This window comes from Grammomys surdaster, unplaced genomic scaffold, assembly GCF_004785775.1.
Source record: "Grammomys surdaster isolate TR1022 unplaced genomic scaffold, NIH_TR_1.0 198, whole genome shotgun sequence".
Lineage (NCBI taxonomy): Eukaryota > Metazoa > Chordata > Mammalia > Rodentia > Muridae > Grammomys > Grammomys surdaster.
The window spans coordinates 3,079,441-3,099,561 of NW_021604643.1; the positions used below are offsets into that span (position 1 = coordinate 3,079,441).

A 20,121-nucleotide genomic window follows, 5' to 3' on the forward strand; every position below is an offset into this window, starting at 1 on the left:
CATTTCCTCCACATCTTGCAGTGAGTATAGGATTAACCAGCTTTCCTGGGAGCCACAGATTTTCTGAATCCATTCACTTCTTGGTTGTGGTTCTAAACTTGAAACCATAAAAAAAAATGCATCGATGGTTAAATTAAAATAAATCAACACATTTTCATATAAGCTCTCTTTGAATCAAAGTTAAAGTTCAGAGAAGTTAAAGAATTTACTAATGATCACGTGGTAGCATAGGTAGGAGTGCACCCAGAAGATTTGACAAGAACATCTGAAGACACTCTGTCAGCATTGTAGATATTCCCAAACGCTTCAAGAAAAGCAATTTTCACTCCTCTTTTTCTTTTCTCTTCATGTATTTATTTTCAGTGGTACCTAGCACACACATAGCAGGTGCTCTGCCACTGAGGAAGAGCACCAAGGAAGGAGAGAGTTGTTGCCATGGACCTTGAACCCTCTTCCAATGAGCTTTAATTATCCTAGTTATAATCGCCAAGATTTGTGTTTATATAAACACCAAGATTTGTGTTTATCATCATCATCATCATCACCTTCCGTTTCACTGAAGTTATGGATGTCTAGTAAGACAGTATCTTCTGGGCAAATGACATGGCTTAGTATGTAAAAGTGCTTGCTGTACAAGCAACTTGCGTGTAATCCTCAGATTCCATGGTGGAAGGAGAGAACCAGCTCCTAAAATCTGTCCTCTGACCTCCGAGCGCATGCCAACATACACATCTGTACACACACATACATACATACACACCACCAACAACAACTATAATTATTATTGTTGATGGTGGTGTTATTGTTGCTGTTGGATTTTGTTATTGTTGTTGTTGTTGTTGTTGTTGTTGTTTAAATGGAGTTTCTTTCCCTAACCCGTATTTCTAGCACCAAGGAAGGAGAGAGTTGTTGCCATGGACCTTGAACCCTCTTCCAATGAGCTTTAATTATCCTAGTTATAATCGCCAACTGTATTCTGAGTCTAGGTACAAGAATCCAGGAACCATAGAAGTCAAGCAGGTAGCTAATATAAAAGAGTAAGGACTAAAGAAAACCAAAGCATTCACTTGATGAAAAGTAGAAATCGAATCCCAGGATTCAGGAGGCTGAGCACAGGAGCAGGAGGATCATGCATTTGAAGCCAGATCAGGCTACAGAGCAAGACTTTGCCTTGATAGATAAGTCCATAGATAATAGATGAGGGGGGGGATACATGGATAGATACATACATAGACCAACAAGAAGAAGAAAAAAAAACTGCACATAAACACAAAAGTAAAAAGAAATGGAAAACGATATGCCACCTATGAGTTGATGAATATGAAGTGCTGGGAATCACATCAAATTGGAAAACACTAAGAGGGGAGCCACTGCCATTCTACTCTGTTCCTGACGTTGCCGAGTGAGACTCTCACTACAAGATTAACAGCTCTAGATACCAAGAAGGTATTAGTAATTGACGAATGCCTGCAATATTCCTTTTGCAAAAGTGCAGTGATGTGAAAATGTTTGACTGCCAAAGTGTTTGGCAAAGTTAAACACAACTGGTCCTTGACTTGGCTGCCTTTGAGTTTGTTACATTGTAACGAAACCCTCCAGAAGCCTGTAATTCTCCTGCTACTATTCCTAGCGAGTCTCAGAGGTCAGAGTCCAACTAAGGTTTCCTCCAGTCTTACACAGTAGGCTTGGTCTTCTACCCAGCACAGATAAAATGAACTAGAACACCCACACTGCCTCACCACCACCACTCATTACATTCTTCCCTATTCACAGCACAACAGAAAATAGCCTTTTGAGAACTCCCGTACCTAGTTAAAACCTCTGCACTCAAAAACCACCTCTTTCCCTGTTCTTTACAGGGAGAACATTTTAACTGTAAAAAATGCCATGAGAGCTGCATGGAATGCAAGGGTCCTGGGAGCAAGAACTGCACGGGATGCTCAGCTGGCCAGCTGCTACACATGGATGACAGCCGCTGTCTCCATTGCTGCAATGCTTCCCACTCCCACAGACTCCAGGACTGCTGTGACTGCCAGAGTTCCACAGGTGAGTGCAGATGGGGCAGCCTATAGGAAAATGGCACATCCTCAGAAAGCTGATGGGGACAAAGTGGAAGGAGGAATATGAATAGTTCACAAAGCCGCTACTGTGTGCCTACCTACTTGAAACCTCCTGGTTCACAAATTGGGCTTGTTGTCATCTCAGTGACAGATACCTGAGGAGAACTATTTAAAGGAGCGTTTATTTTGGCTCATGGTCTCAGAGATTTTAAGTTCATGGTCACTTAGCTCTGTTGTTTCTAGGCAACAGTGAGCCTCTGCCTCATGGCAGAAAGCATGTGGTACAGTATCACAGCTCACCTCATGACAGTCAGGAAGCAGAGAAGTTTGAGAAAACGCATCTTTCCAGGACAGGCCCCAGTAACCTATTTCCTCCAACTGGAACCCATTTTTCACCACCTCCAAGTAGTGACATTGTATTATGTATCAACAGATTCATCCACTGAATAGGTCACTCCCCATAAATTCATCAGCTAGTAACCAAGGCCCAAGTCTTTGGGGGAGATATCTCAGGTTCAAACCTGAATCCAACAGACCCCATTTTAGCAACAAAGAGACAGAGGCCCAAAGATTGGATTGCCCTGCCTTAGTCCACAGCAATAGGTAAGAGGCTCATCTAGAACCAGACTTAATAGTGCTTGTGTGTAATCTAAACACTTAGGAGGTAGAGGCAGGAAGATGAAGAGTTCAGGGCCACTCTCAGCTAAATTGAAAATTTGAGAGACCATCTGGGGCTAGCTCAATTTTTTGAGACTAGACTTCATATTTTAAGAAAAAATCACATACACACATGCACATCACAAATGCTCAACTAGAATTTGAGCATGAGCTTACTAGACTACAAAGCCCTAAAACCTCACATTCTTTCTACAAATATGCTGCCCCCCATCTTAACAAAGTCTAGAAACTGATGTTCATAAATGTATTTTGTTTCTTTTTATCTTTGCTCCTAAGGGAAAGAGGGAAAGGAATTGGTTATTTTGATTCTACTGAAGCTCTGTCTAGTCCAGCTCAAATCTAGCCATTTCATTAGAGATTGGAAGCATTTTAGAAATAAGATATCACTGAAAGCTGAGAACAAATAAAACAACTTTATCAATTCCAAGTCTTCAATTATCCTCCAACCTCCAACCCCATCAATGTATATTAAAACTTAGAAAGATCAGAGGGCCTGGAGATGGCTCAGGTTTTAAGAGCATCCATATGGTTGCTTGAAGTGTATGCAACTCCAGTTTCAGGAGATCCAGTGCCCTGTTCTGGTTTCCTGGGGCACCAGACACACTTGTAGGGCATATATGTGCATGCAGGCAAGCCACTCATATGTACATGTGCCCTGGCAAGAATGTTACCACTGAACCACCAGTGTAAGCCATCCTTACACATAAAAAATAAAAATGAGTACATCTTCAAGCAAAATAAAACTTAAGGTTTCTGAATGGAGCAATCCCTTCTATGCGAAAAACATACTCTTAAAATACAATTCTCCTCCAGAAATAGACCACTTCACTAGGATTCAGATGTATCATGCCTAACCAAAACCAGTAAATGTTGTATTTGTCTACTTGTAAGTAAAGAAAGTCTGAGAGCCATAACTAATACCAGCCATGGATTTATCTTTCATTTCAGCCTTTCATTAGTTTATAAGTACCACCTTTCCAAGAACTAATTAATCCTCTCCTTCCCCAGCTTTCCTACACACCAAGAGCAACTGGTTTCTCCAGGTCCTTTATCTGCACCTCCCTGCAGGATCTGATGCAGGGCTGTCAGCTGAGAGCAACAGCCCTCATGACATCAATGTATTTAAATGAAACCTGAAGCATAGGCTTCTTGAGAGCAGTTTCTGAATGTTTGTTCTAAGAAAGAACTTAATCATATTTCCCAGTTCCTAAAATCTATCTAGGGCAACCCTACCAAAAGAGAAAGGAAGGAAAGAAGGAAGGAAGGAAGGGAGGGAGGGAGGGAGGGAGGGAGGGAGGGAGGGAGGAAGGAAGGAAGGAAGGAAGGGTCTTCCTAGGCTAAGGATGAAGTTCCATGGTAGACTCATATCATAGTATGTATATGAGGAGAAATACAGAGCCCAGATATTCAAGCTTAATTGTACCTTTGATACTGAGACAGCTTCTCGCTACAGAGAAACCAAATGGTATAGCCTGGCTCTGGGCCAGTGACCTAAGACCAAGGATAGTAAGATGTGAGTGCATCCAGCACCCTGAAAAGAAAACATCCTCCAAAGGTCCTGTACAGATCCTCCTGTCTCAGGAACCACATGCCACAGATTATTTATCTGTCCTTCTAGTATGATTGTATTTCCTCCAGGGGACAAGTCTGTGCTGACATAGGTAATGTAAAATACAATAATGATAATACTGCTATTTTAGAGGAAACAATTTTGCTTGATGGGCAAAATCCTGTTTGAATAAAATAGAAACCCCATTAAACACCAGTGTGTGCGTGGGGGGGTTGTACTGGGGTGTCGGTCACTGGAGTTACTCAGTTGCAGGAGTGGCTTCAAGGTCCCTGTGGAGGGGTAGAGAATGTGAGAGAAAGTGGGGAATAGAGGGGAAGGGGAAGAAGAGCCTACTGTGTATTTAAATTTCTACAACAAACTGGGCAGATAGCTTTTCCTCTCATATATATATTGCTTCACTGTATGGTAAATTACAAAGAAAAGAAAATTAGTTAAGCTACTCAAGTCATACTGCCTGAATGAATGAATATAAAATAAGAAAAATCAGCTAAATGATCAAGTTATGGTTAACTCTTCTTTCTATGGAGCTTTTTTGGTCCTGTCTGGTCCTGAATTTTCAATTATGCTATGATCTTTTGTCATTTAAGATGGTAGACAGGATGTAGAAATAATAGAGTATTCTTTTTCTTGATCAGGGAGTGTCAAGAATTTCCAAGAAACCCAAACATAGTGATCAGAGAATTTGCCTCCAGAAGCCCCCTGAATTTGAAGTTAATGGATTGGAAAATACACTTGTTTTACAAACCAGTTCTCATCTATCACAAACAAATTGGCCCCAAAATTTTCCAAGGCCACAAATGACTAAAAGTCCATGGGCTTTATAAATTATGCTTTCCTGTTCTTAAAGTCATGTTGGACCAGTCTAAAAGTTTGTTAGAGAGATAACTCCATTTTAGAAAAAAAAAAATCAGAGTTCTCGTTTAGTGGTACCGAAAGGAAAACAAAAAACAAAAACCCATTTCTCAGAAATCAAAGAATCCGTGAGAGGGTTTGACCCTTGGAGACTGGTCCAGGAAACAAGGATCTGGAGTCTCTTTTGGATCTCAAACTTAACAGTCTAGAAGCATTGGTTGGTTTTATCAGACATGGACTGGGACTCTGTGGGGATATATACTGAGTTTTTGTAGACGAAAAGACAATGATTCTGCCATTTTAGCTGTAGAAAGTTCCTTACTTTACAGCTTAATTTTCCCAATTCTGTTTCTTCCCCCCCCCCCCCCCGCCTTTGTTGCTGCCTCTTGGACGTCCTCCATCCATCAGAGGAGTGCATCCTTCCAGCCAGCGAGGGTGAGTTCTATGAGCACACCAAGACTGCTCTGCTGGTGACCTCAGGCGCCATGCTGCTGCTGCTGCTGGGGGCTGCTGTGGTCGTGTGGCGGAAGTCCCGAAGCCGACCTGTGGCGAAGGGACGCTACGAAAAGCTGGCAGAACCCACCGTGTCATACTCCTCCTACAGGAGCAGCTATCTTGATGAGGACCAGGTGATTGAGTATAGGGACCGGGACTACGATGAAGATGATGAGGATGACATAGTCTATATGGGCCAAGATGGCACTGTCTACCGGAAGTTCAAGTACGGGCTGCTGGATGAGACGGAAGATGATGAGTTGGAGTACGATGATGAGAGCTACTCTTACCAATAAACAGAGCCTTCCTCCCACCTCAAACTTCCACAACCCACCCTCACCCCCTGCCTGCCACCCCCAGCCTCCCATCCCTTCCTGGTCCCCAGGCCTCTCAACCCTGCTGAGAGCTACCAATACATAGGCTGAGGTCCTCGTGTTTGTTTTGTCCTTATTTTACATCCAACCTGAATATGCAGGGATGCTGGAGTCTGCTGTGCTGCTTTTGATTAGCTGAGTGCAATGAACATATCCCGCTAGAGGAGAATTCGAAGGCATTTTCCCTGAGGGTATGTTAAGACATTAAATGCAGGAGACAAAAAGAAATGAGATCTGTTGAACATTCTAATGTGATTTTTTTAAAGTGGATGGAGAAGACCTGTAAGGATTCTGCTTTCAAACTGTGCTTGGAGACTCACCCGCACAACTGCTACCTTCTAGAATTCTGATATTTTAAATATAGGGGAGATGGAGTATCCCGCAGAGTTGTTGGGGCTGGGGTGGGAGATCTCTCCCCTTTCAATTGTGTTTTTTAAAAAGTCTGTAAAGACCAAGAAAAGGGACTTGTAGTTTCTTTAACAGTACTCCTGAAGAGCAACCATCTCTCCCCTGACTGCTTAGGAGCCATGAAAAATGAAAGGACTAGCAGCCTCACAGCTGACTGACCACATGCTCACTGAGCCACAGCTCCTTTACAGAAACCCAGAACCATAATGATCCAAGAACAGAGAAAGTTCCAATGGAGGGAAGGCAGCACCAGGGCCAGAAGGAAGAAAATTGTTTCCAAGACTCTCACCCCTGTGATTTTTCTAAGAGCCTCATTGGTAGGAAATAATAAAAGAAAAAAGTGTTAATAGTAACCTAACACAGAAGACAAAAATTTCACTCACTCTCAAAAATTAAATAAAGACTTTAGCTGCTAAATCAGACCAAAGCTGTCATCAATGAGTCATCAAAGAAGCTTGGACTCTCCATAAGAAAAGGTGGGCCAGAGCCTAAAAAAATTCCCATCATGCTTCTCGCTGGCTGTAAACAACTCCCCAGCTCTCTTTACCCCTGCAGTTTGTTTTGTTTCTAGGCTTTCTTGGCTCTGTCTCCACTCTGGTCACCTTAGATTATGCAACTGTGGGCACTTTTTCTGAAGATGGTAGTTCATAGTGAGGGCACTGGGAACAAAATGACACAAGCAAAATCCCCTGGGGCTTCTTGTGATAGGAAATGCTATGTGTAGAGAACACCAACAGTCACGGTGACATCATCAGTTGATGACAGTCATAATACAATGAATCCCACACCTGCCACATGCCAGGCACTAAGCTAATTAACATCTCTCACTCACTTCATACTTAACAACTCGACCAAATGCTGCCATCAATCCCTTGTTCTCATAGATAATCTGATGCTTCCAAAAAGGCTAAGCTACTTAGCTCAAGATTCAAGGAATAAGAATGACCTTAAAGCATGTATTCTTAATAACTGTGCTCCACTGACAGTATGAAAACAGGCATCCTAAATACAATAAAACTATGTCTGTTATTTATTCTATGACAGTCATCCTACATACTATAATGACATCTGTGAATGTAAATAACATGTACTTATAGGAAATTCCAGTGCTTATGTTTGTTACTTTAGAGAAAAGCCCTTAGGACACAGGCCACTAAATAGTTTCTGCCAATATCCAGATTTCTTTTCAGGCTTTCTAAGCTAAAAGGCCTAGGTCGGGATTGCTCAGACCTGCCATGGGAGCGTGCATAGAAGCATTACAAAATTAATGAGTAAGCTGTGCTCCAGCAACACTAATATCTGAATTTCAAGTCATTGTCACATATCATGAAATAACATCTTTTTGATGGTTGTTTAAAAAGCAAAAAAAATGAGATCCCTGAATCTAGCAACTGGTGGCCTCAAATTCTTCAGACATCATATGAATCACATACACATAGGATAAAGTTATCAAATTTTTGATCATTTAAAATGATCTCTTCAAAATCCATTTGATTGGTCACTTTTTGACCCTTAAGATAGCTTTAAAGAATCGCCTTCATATCGATGGAAGAATCCATTCCTTGCTATGTAATTCCAGAGCCCAACTATAGAAACAAGTATCTCTGAGCATATGTCATTTGTCTTCCTTGAGAACACAGAGGCAAACTGAGCTGCTCTCAGGAGCCTACAAAAACATTTTCCCAAGAAAAATATCTGTGCTTATGATGATGTGCACTCTTACAAGCTGACTTGAAATACAAAAAAACAAGTGTTATTACTCTTTGTGATACACATAAAAAGACACTGTGTGCCTGCCTGTGTGTGATTAAGGCTTGACACCCAGCCTCCTGTCTTTGCGGTCATAAGGCATCTTCTCAAACTTCCTTTGAATTCTATGCTAGCAATGTCCTTAATGGATAAACATGTGGTTGGAAAACATCTTTCAGTTTTTTGCTTGCAAATAACTTGAAAATGTTAAGACTAGAAATACATCAGGAGACTGAGTAAAAGCTCAGATGATTCTGGCTCCCAGAAAGAAACTTTAAATTGGAAGTAAAGTGAAATCAAGAACAGAGAATGCTACAGAGACCTGCTTATTAGGGGACTATTTCTGAACAGTTTTATGTACATAGTACTTACGCTATACTGAATAATAGCTGCAGAACAGTAGGTGTTCTGGGTTTTGTCTGCTTTAATCGATCTACACCCAATGCTGAGCAAGTGTTATCATTGATGAATTTCCTCTCCAATAAATCGATACCATCTTTCTTTCAGTCCCATCACCACTGCCTCATCCCTGGCGATACTGAATTTTGATCTTTCTCCATTTCTTTCTTTTGCTAGCAAAAGTCATGTAGGAGTAGACAGGCTAATGCAGGTTATAATCTTGGCACTCAGGAAGCTAAAAAAAAAAAAAAGTAAAGTATCATGTCAGGAAGAAAGAGGAAAAACAGGCAGAAACAGACAGAGACCAACTCCATGAGATGGCTTAGCTCTTGTGCAGGCTTGACAATGGTGAATGGAGAAAATGTCTCTGACTTCACATGCACACCATGGCACACACACAAACAACAATAAGCTAGTCATAGTGCTTCGTGCTTGTAATTCCAGCATATAGGATGGTGAGTCAGGAGGATTGCCATGAGAGCAAAGCCAGCTTGGGCTATCGAGTATTTCAGGAAAGTCTGAACAACAATGTAGACCATATTCCAGCAAGGTCGATTCCAGGATGACCTGTGAGTGACATTCAGCTTCTGCACACTTGCTCCTCACTTGTCTTTAAACTTCTCACCCACAGGTCCCTGGTCCCTCCCAATTTCCCAGCCTCCCATCTTATACTCCGGAAGTACCAAATTGCTTCTGGGCTCTTGGAATACCATGCCATTCCTTACATCCTTCAGCATGAATTGGTCATCCTCTAGGGAAGTTGCTTTTGCAGTCTTGACCAGAAGGAGAATTTCTGGTCATCCTTTAAAGTTGTGCTCTCTTGTCATCCATCCTAGGAGGTCTTCCTCTGTCACATCATCATGAGTCTTCTATGTAGACACTTCTATGTAGACGCTCTGTATGTACATAGAGGTTTCTTCACCTTACTTTGAGATCCTGTTTGCTTACCTGTGTGTATGGCAAAATCTGGTTACTCTTTCAGGTGGCTGTTTTTGTCTCCTTCCAGAATCTAGGACACAGTGCCCAACACATGGTGTGTGTGTGTGTGTGTGTGTGTGTGTGTGTGTGCACGTGCATGACCCAGTACACTCTGTAGCCAAGGATGGTAGCTCACAGTTGAAATCCCAGTACTCAGGAGGCTGAGGCAAAAGGATCATCACCATGAGTCTGAGAGGCCAAATTGGGTAACATATTAAGTCCCTGGCCAGCACAGACTACAGATTGAGACACCGTTAAAAAATAAAATCAAACAAACAAACAAACAAAAATACCCAACAACTTACAGAAGTTGTTAATGTAAAGCTTGGTTCTTACCCCAAAGGGAATTTGTCATGAACCAACTATGAATGACTGTGACCCAGAGATATGAATTTAGATTTCTTGAAGTGATGTGTCCTGCTATTGAAACGATTATATGCATTTTTATAGGCACAGAAAAAAAAAGCAGGCACAAGTTAATGCCTACTTTTAATAATGTCACCACCAATATGTGGTGGGGACAACAGGTGGAGATGCTACAGCAAAGTGGAGAAACTATTTCAGAAGCTATATGACTACATTCTTAGCTTGTGAAAGCTCAAAATCTGCTGTAAAATACAAAGGCTTTATCTGATAGTCCAAAGCAATGTCTGGTGGGCAATAGAGGTGTGTGATGAATGTCTACTAAAGGACTAAAGTCTAAGACACAAGTTTGGCTCTCAGCCCACATCGTTACAACCCTTCACAGTCAGGAAGTGCTAATAGGTCTGTAGAATCTTCAACATAGGCACTTTTTCAGGGAACATTAATTCATAAATTGAACTTTTTCTTTTTGGTTAGTGCATATATGTCTTCTTATCTGGAAAGTACCACATGTCTGGAGTGGTCCAGAAGCCAGCAAAGGTTGCCAAATCTCTGGGAGCTAGAGCTACAGACCATTCACTGACCATGGGACCTCTACAAGAGCACTAAGTACACTTGACCAATGAGCCATTTCTCCAGCCCTCCTGTTTTGTTTGCTTATGAGACAGGTTCTTATTACAAAGACCAGGCCAGGTACAAACTCATGATCATCCCCAAGCTTAGAACTGAATTTTATGAAGACAAGCTTTGCAGGGTGTGGTGGTACATACTTATAACTCTAGCATTCAGAAGGCTGTAACAGGACTAGAAACAAAACAAAAGCATCCATGAGACGTTTTACAATCTTACACTGGGGAACACATCTGAAGAGGTATACATTTCCAAATGTAACCTGGAGAAATGGCTCAGCAGATAAGAGCACGTACTGCTCCTGCAGAGGACCTGAGTCTGCTTACTAATACCCCTGTCGGACAGCTCAAAATCACCTCTAACCTCCAGTTCCAGAGGGATCTAATACCTCTCACCTGTCGGCAGTCACATGAACAAAGTATGCACTCACAAAATTAAAATCAAAAGTAAACCTTAAAGAATTTCCAAGTGTGAAATCAGAAGTTCCATCTGGTGGAAATAAGTAACTGCCGTTTTAAAGAATTGAAGCTGGAGACTGAAAGTCCTCAAAACACACTCTGACAGACACAAAGTGGGGCCCTACTTTAAATTTGTGAAAAACGAAACTTCTTCGGGGTGGGGGTGGAGAAATGTAAATAAGATAAAAAAGAAAGAGAGAAAGAAAGAAAAGAAATTTCTTCGGTGTACTATGTAGCTACTGGACCAAATTAAGACGTTTAAATAAGTAGTAGTTCTGTTCAGTTTTCACTTAGAACATAACTAGAAGGGAAATATAATAACCCCATCGATCCATGCCCAGTGTGGCTAGACCTTATTTGATCATGATACAACAAACCAAGGCAATTTGCCAAGGTTCTCTGGGAATGAATGAATAAGAGGCAAGTCGGAGGATTCCACTGAGGTTCTAGTTTTTACAGCTAGTGAGGTATCCTTGTGTCATTTTCAAATATAAGTAGCAAAGAAAAGGAGCTACAAAGTAAAGCCATGGCTTCATGAGGCTGGGGATGAAGCCTCACAGATAGGCAATGGGCCTGCTTCCTCCATGACTGCAGCCCTGGGGTTACAGGAGGCCACTTACAACCATAAACTCTTGGAATCTTAAAAGCAATTAGGAATCAATTTGACAAATGGAAATGGGTCTATTTACAGTTTGGCTGAAGCTGGAAGGAACAGGCTCCTGGTTTCTATCTTTCTGTAGCAGGCTTACAGTTTTATAGAAATGATGAGACAAAAGGCAAGAATCAGTACATGTTATTAAGTTTTCAGAGCCGTGTTCAGTCTCTGTCTAAGAGACTGGTTCCTCCTCTGTCTGACACCAAAGGCTTCATTCAGCTTCTCCCACTACCAACTGTGAAAAATGTAATTCTTTGGGATCCATAGTAAAGTAGCTTGAGAAGAAAGGGGGTAGGCACAGAGTCTATTCAGTGTGTACCCCCTTCTTCCTCATTGCATGGAATACATGCACACTTTTACATGACTTATTGTACCTGTGTGCTAAGACATACCTGTGGAAGTCAGAGGACAATTTAGAGGAGTCCATCCACCCCTTAAACCATGTGGGTTCTTGGATCAATCTCAGGTCATCAGGCTTGGGATACAGTTGGTTCTTGAATTCTTTATGGACATTTTCATTGGAGCAGGCCTCTGAGATCCTCAGGCACAGCCATGGTAACCTTGAAGAAGCTGCCATTGGTTGCAAGGGGATTGGGATTATGGGCCAAAGGGTTCTAGGGTGACAATCTCATCATAGACAGCACACTCAATGACACAGAAACCTCCATCACCCGAACTCAGGCCAGCCGCCAAGCACAAGGTTCCTGTACACAGGTTCACGAATAGACCTCAACCTCATCTCCTTCAGTGATGTCCTTTTTATAGTCAGCAGGAGGTGGTAGTCGGACGTCCCCAAAAGGAATCTGTCTCTCTCTGCCAGTAGTTTTCAATGAAGATAGTGATAGAGTCTTCAAAGCACAGTTCCATACTGCCACCTTCAGCAGCACGGATCTCCCTTAGTCTTTTGATTCAAACCAAACTAGAATTTCTGTCTTCAATACAGAAAATAATTTTAGAAGTGGCCATATGACACAGAGCTGGAGATTCTATTAGCGATAATGTGACACAGACTTTAAGCTTGAGAGGAAGGAGAAGGAGAAGCACTCTGATAGAAAAGACACCCACACATGGGGATGTGCTCCTGAGGGGAAAAGAGCACAAAGTAAGGCATACCCAAGTGTGGCCATGTACGTGTGTATGTATGTATGTATGTATGTATGTATGTATGCATGTATGGTGCCCTTTGATCGTATTTCCCCTCTCCCTCCCTTTTATCTTGCTCCCACTCTGTTCGATTGAATCCCATCTCCTTCTCCCTTTAGTCCCCCCTTTAAGTGTCTATTTTCATGTGTGACTGTCTGAGTTTAATCAGGGATGCTTACACAAGTATGGGTTTGAGGCTCCTTTGCTGGAGCACTGGCAACTTACCAGTGTTCCCATTACTGAAGAAGTGTCTCCCCTTCCCCAGCAACCATTAACTGGAATGACCCCTCAGGAAGGAGGGAGGCGTCATGAACCCAGGCCCCATCTGTGACAGAATGTTGATGAATCCAGTCTTGTGCATGCCACTGTGTACACACATGTGCGTGCTACCTTTCGTATATGGAGGTCAGAGAAAACTAACAGGGGTGGGCTGTCTCCTTCCACGGTGTGGGTCACAGAGATTAAACTCTGGTCATCAGGCTTGCCATCAAGCACCTTTACCTGCTGAGCCACCTCACCAGTCTCTTGAGCATGTCACCACAGTTGCTTTGAAGTCCTGAGGACAATGGCCATGTCATGCCACAAGACAGCTCTTCACAATACTCCCCCACCTTATCCTCTGACTCCTACATTTTTCCCACAATCTTCAAAGTGTCCTCTGGGCATTGAAGGGAGGGACACAAGTGACACAGATGTCCCAGTTAGGGCTGAGCACTCAACAACCACTTATTCTCACCATTTTGACTAGGGATGAGACTGACTAAGCCACCACAAAGAGAAACTCCTCCTATTAAGACTGAAAGCAGTACTAATCTATGAGTATAATCATAGATATTTAGACCCGATATACACTTAACAAAAGAAAAACAACCAGATCCCAGCTCCTGGCCTATGACCTCACTTGCCATGGAGTTTGGGCCATGTTTACAGTATAAAGAGGAATTCCCTTCTGTGGAATGGCCCTCAAATATAAGTGTTTGCTTATCTCCATGAGAGTCATGCACCACACAAAGAAATAAACCTGCCGGGCAGTGGTGGCACACGCCTTTAATCCCAGCACTTGGGAGGCAGAGGCAGGCAGATTTCTGAGTTTGAGGCCAGCCTGGTCTACAGAGTGAGTTCCAGGACAGCCAGGGCTACACGGAGAAACCCTGTCTCAAAAAAAAAAAAGAAAAGAAAAGAAAAGAAAAGAAAAGAAAAGAAAGAAAGAAAGAAAGAAAGAAAGAAAGAAAGAAAGAAAGAAAACTTATTAAAAAATATTTAAATAGGGGGCTGGATAGATGGCTCAGGAAGACAGGGTCTACAGATGCAGGTGGCTGAACACTACGCTCCAGTCCTCAGCGCTCCTTTACTGCACGGCAGCAGACTACATAAGCACTGGCTTAGCTTGCTCATTCTGGGGCTAACTAGCATTCTGGGAAAAGCTGACTTGGTTGGAGCACAGGAAGCAGATCTAGATATCACTAATCTGTTCCACTTCCCAGGATGTCTGAGAAGGAGTCAGTCAATAGACTCCAGATCACCACACATCTTGACCAGCAAACATCAGGAGACAGGAAAGGGACATTTCAAAGTCCCATCATTGATGCTGACACTCTGTTTTCCTCAGGGACCATACAGCTTCTCCGTGGGATGCAATGAGATGGTAATGAAAGTTGTCTTGTCCATTTTTTTTTTCCTTTTTGTGTTCTCCTCTACCAGCAGTTAGAGAAATATACAAGTAATCAGTACAAAGTGTAGACCGTTTAAAACAAAAGGCAAACAAACCCCAGGCCTTGGGCCTGATTTAAAGAGGCTGGTGGTCTCTTCAGTCACTGTTTGGCCAACCCCAACAGCTGGAGCTGGAGTCTGTAAGATGTCAGCAGGTGAAAGTCAGTTTGAGGACTCCCTCTGGGTGGTTTTCTGATCAGAGATGGTTCCTTCCTACTCAGGAGCTGGGGCTTCAGTTCAAGCTTTGCCTTCACTCTCATGCAGCTGCCATCTTGTTACCATGCTAACCCAGACTCCACCACCCCCCCCACACACACAAACACACAAACACTCCCATGCCCTGGACACACACAGATAAACACCTCACCCACCACCAACACCCACCCCCATCTACAGTAATAATTTCATTTCTATGTGTTTGTTTAGTTGATTGGTTTTGTTTGAGATTTCATATCAAGTAGGTAAGGTTGGCCTTGAACCCTGCTCCTCCTGCCTCCACCTCTAAGTGCTGCGATCTCAGGCATGGATCACCACTGTCAGCAGCACAGGTAATAAAATTGTGACTACCTCACACTTTTGGATTTCATTAGTACTGCAGTGGCATGGACAGTCTCAGAATCACAATCATCTTTTGCTTTCCTCTGGAAATTGGCTTAAAGACCTCTGTAGACCCCCTAAACCCAGATGTTCAAGTCCTTTGTATGAAAATGACATAGAAATAAGGGCTAGGAGATACCTCAGATAGTACAGTGCTTGCCAGCATGCAGGAACCCTGAATTCAATTCCCAGAACTACAAAGAAAAAATGTTTAATTTTTGTCTGAAAGTGGAGGGAGATACCTATAAATTTCAGCTCTTAGAATGTGGAGACAAGAGGGCAGAAGCTGATGGTAATCTTGCATTATATAGCAAGTTCGAGACCAGCCTGAGCTACATGAGACCATCTCAAAACAAGCAAATAAACAAACAAAACAGAGTTATATTTGCACATACACCACACAAATCTGCCATCTCTACTGTATAGTGCTTAATGCTACATACTGCTGTTATGTTATTATGTACTACAGAGTTATTATTCTATAGTGTGTGTGAAGTAATGCTCTCTTTCTACACACACGTGCACACATACACATGCACTCATCTCAAGAACATTTTTCAATGTGGTTAATTCTATAGGTAAGAAACCTGAACCCATTGCTCCATATGCTGGGCATGATGATATAAGATTCTATCCCCTGCTTTGGGAAGGAGTAGAGTAGGCAGAAGGATCAGTTCAAGGTCGTCCTTGCATGCAGAGTGAGTTTGAAGCCAGCCTGGGACACACAGGACTGTTTCAAAATAAATAAATAAATTTTAAAATCATGTAGAGGTCAGTAAGATGACTCAGTGGGTGGGGACACTTGCCACCAAGCCTGCCAACCTGAGTTCCCCAGGACCACAGAGTGGAAGAAAAGAACCAATTCCCAAGAGTCGTCTTCTGATCTGCACACTAAAGTGGTGACATGGGAGTGTATGTGTGTGTGTATGTGTATGTAATAATAATCTTACAGTTCTGTGAGCCAAAAGACCAGGAGGGAGCATCTGGGTGGCTCCACTCACTAAAGTCATATTTCAGCCAGGCTGGGTCATTAGCAAAGGAAACATTGGGGGAAAACATTGTCAGTTGTTGGCTGGTTTGGTTACCTGTGCCTGGCTTGCTGAGTCTCTTTGCTAGCTCTTAGCCAGGGGTCAGGGTTACTTACAGATCCTAGAAATAGCTCTGCAGCAGCCAGAAGAAAGACACCCAACCAAGCTCCGGCCTCCGCACAGCTATGCTGGCTGAGTACATGGTAGAGAGATGGGAAAGATAGAGCATGCTGTAGAGAAATGTGGAACTGGAGACTGAGAAACAGGCAGAATGACTTCTCATGGTGAGGTTCTGGCCCAGACTCCTGCCAAGGACCATGTCTGGGTCTGTGGTCCGGCAGCTGTGGTCTGTGTTGATGTCCCAGGATCATATTACCACCAAAGGCCATACCCCTTGTCTGGACTGCTTGAAGCACTGTGCTGAGCTGGACCCACCCTTCACCCACCATCACATTGGGGAGAGCTATCCCTACCCCTCGCCGGTACAACACAGTAGAGCTGACCCTGGCAGCTAGGGAGTAGGTGAGCCAGCCCCAAATGTGAGAGAGCTGACCTTCCACTGTCTGCCATTGGGTGGTTTGGGTGAGACAGAAACACCCTCTCTCCTCATCCCTCACCGCCTGAGGCACATTGGCAAACTGACCCTAAGTTCATGAGAGCAGGAGAGCTGACCGTTTATCGCTGGCTGCAGCACTGGATGAGCTAGCCTAGCAATGCTCACCCTGGTGGTGCAGGCACAGGACAGCTGGCAGGCTGATCAACATGGCTACCTCCCAGGTCCAGATCCCACCATCTACCCCATTTATGATCTGCTGGAGCCTATGAGAGGGGCAGTCCTGCAGATCCAAAGCTGCAAGATTTTCATGACACAGGGCAGCAACAGGCTATCTGAGGGGAGTCCTAGTGAGGATCCAGTGTTGATAGCGTAACAGAAGCCAGAGTCCTCAAACCAGACCAATGATTCATTGCAATGAACATTTGCAAGTAAAGCTGTGTGGACAAAAGGGTAGATTGTGTGACACACTGTGACACATACTACAGCTCCCATGACGAGATTTTTTTTTTTTTATCTTATTGGGGGCAGGGTTGCAAGGTTGGAGGGCAGATACAAAGGAATGGGGAGATGAGTGGGATTGAGGTATAGGATGTAAAATTCACAAAAAAAAAGATCAATACCAAGTAAAAAAGAAGGAAAGAAAAGGAGAAGGGAAAAGGAAACTGTCCTTGCAGTTAGGAGGATAAGACAAAGGTAGGAAGAAGAATGTCTTTGATGAGCTATAACTTCATTCTCCACATCCTTCCTGACAATTCATGCTCTTGGTTTGTTTTGAATTTTTGAGACAGGGTCTTATGGATGGCCTGGAACTTGCTATGCAGATGAGTCTGTCTACAAACTCATAGAGATTCCCTGCCTCTGCTGAGATTAAAGACATGGACCACAAAACTCTACTCTGCTCTTGATCTTGGACTGGAAAGGGCTCAGCAGTTAGGAGCATGTACTGCTTTTCAGAAGATCCTACTTGAGGGCCAAGCACCCATGCAGGGTACTGCACAGCTGTCTGTAAGTCCTGCTGCAGACAGATCCCACACCTCTGGCCTCAGCATGGCACATGCAAGCCCACACTCAAACACATAGACATCTACATAGTTTAAATGGTAAAAACAAGCTCTTTAATGCACCAAAGCTCTCAGGAAGTGGGAGAGTTCCAGGCTGGGGGAGTGGGTTCAATGGGAAAAAGCACTTGCCGTGTAAGCATGGAGACCCAAGTTCATATCCCCGGCAGCCACGTCAAAGAGGTCAGGTGTGCTCTCATATGTTTGTAACCTCAGCCCCGATGGGTGGGGTGGGAGCCAGAGGACAGACACAGGATGATTGCTGAGACTTGGTGGCTGCTAGCCTAGCTCCAGGTTCAATGAAAAACCCTGTCTCAAGGGAATAAGGTAGTGATACAACAGAGCATCCAATATTCTCTTCCAGTTTCTATGTGAGCATACACACAAACACGAACACAAGCACAAACACAAGCACATACACAAGCAAGAAAGTCTCACTACTGTCCGCAGATACTGACCAGGCACTGGACTGTCAATCTGCTTCCGTTCTAACAATTTCATCTCCTTCCATTCATTCATAAACTATTCTTTCTCTTTTGAAAAGGTTGGTGGGTGATACATAATGAGTGTCTTCATTCATGAGTTTGGAGCTTAACACTTTCTAGTGTGCTTCCTGAGCAGCTTTCTGAGCTGCTCTGATTCTTGGCAGTGTGTGGGAAGCTAAATTGCAACCCTCCTACCAGAGGAATGAGAGTATGCACAATGCTCCTGGTTCGTAGGAGTTCAGTCATCCCCTTCCTCCCCTCTCACATCTTCCCCCTGTTAGCTGGTTACTGTTCTCTCCAACTATGAACCTACTGTTTCTCCAGAATTTATGGAGCCAGATTACATGGGGGAGGGAAAAGGAGATTTAATTCCACCTATAAAGTTAAAATCTGGAGATAAAGACAGATTCAGCCTCTTTCAACAAAATCTTTTATCCTCTGAAAAGCAAATAATGAATGGTTTCAAGTAACCCATCATTAACAAGATTTTCTTTTTACTCAGTTTCCTAGCAGACTGGAGAAATAAGACACCACTCTTTCAGAACCCTTAGTGATCTGCTCTCAAGCCAGAAGAAAACAAAATCCACTCTTACCTAAAGTGATCAAAAGTTTTGGTGAAGGAGACCCAAGTTCAACAAATACACCACCAGTGAACCCTGTGAATCTTGCCACACTCCATTTTCTTTCAAATAGTCATAGCTCCATCCCATAAGAGTTTCTTCCACCACCAGACTATATAACTAGGTGTACGTGTGCATGTGTGTGTGTGTGTGTGTATGTATGTATGTATGTATGTATTTGTGTGTGCATCTGGCATGTACACACATGAGCACACACACACACACACACACACACACACACACACACGACTCATAATCAGGAGCTCATTCTGGAGAAACTTGATTTTCCCTCAGCAGCCAATGTCTATTGGTAGCTCTTCATCTAGGGTCATTGTTAGTATTCTGTCTAAACTCCACCTTCACAGTTATCTGGCAACAGCCAGGTATGCTCCTCCCCACAGTTACCTGGCAACAGCCAGATAGGCCTGCCCACTATAAAAGGGGCTGATTGCCTCCTCCTCTAGCTTCCCTCTGTCCCCTTGCCCCTCCTCCCTTCCCTTCCCCTTCTCTCCACGTGGTCATGGCTGGCCTCCGCTTCTCTTCTCTCTCTCTATCCCTCTTCCTCCGCTATCTTCTTCTATTTCTCTCCCCCCACCTTTGCCCTATCTCCTGAATAAGCCCCCCTCCTTGGAACCATTTGGTCTGGTGTTGTCTGTTCTAAGCTGCTCACGGACATCTAACAGTCATACCTGCAAAAATTCTTTTTCAAAAAAAGATGTACTTATTTTTACTTTATGCATATGACTGTTTTGCCTGCATGTATGTCTGTGTGCTTCATGCATGCAATGCCCAAAGATTCTGGAAGAAGACATCAGATGCTCTGGAACTAGAGTTACAGAGAGTTGTGAACCCCCATATGAGTGTTGGGAATTGAACCTGTGTCCTCTGGAAGAGCAATCAGTGCTCTTAGTTAAAAATCAAGGTGTGTAGTCTCTTAAGGAATGACACTCTTAACTTCCGGTCTCCACATGCATCAAGCCACATGTACACATGCATTCACATATACATGTGCGTACACACACACACACACACACACACACACACTTTATGACTTGTCTGGTGGGAGTTCCAAGCAGGAAACAGGAAAACATGGATGAGAGAAGGGAGGGAGGAAGAGAGGTGGAGAGACAGAATGCGTATTAGATGAATGTATATGGCAGAATATTAGAGAATACATATGACAGAATACTAGAAACTGGTTGGTCAGAGTTTGGTTTGGTTTGGTTTGGTTTGGTTTGGTTTGGTTTGGTTTGGT

At 43.2% G+C, this 20,121-nt stretch overlaps 1 protein-coding gene across 1 annotated transcript in view; it reads left to right on the forward strand.

Moving 5' to 3' along the window:
- Positions 1-6,859, forward strand: part of Pcsk5 (proprotein convertase subtilisin/kexin type 5) — a 409,108-nt gene extending 402,249 nt beyond the window's left edge. The window contains exons 37-38 of the mRNA XM_028770072.1: positions 1,860-2,046; positions 5,569-6,859. Coding sequence (XP_028625905.1) covers positions 1,860-2,046; positions 5,569-5,951 — 570 coding nt within the window. The 3' untranslated portion in view covers positions 5,952-6,859. The remainder of the gene's footprint in view (positions 1-1,859; positions 2,047-5,568) is intronic.
- Positions 6,860-20,121: the final 13,262 nt, after the last annotated feature.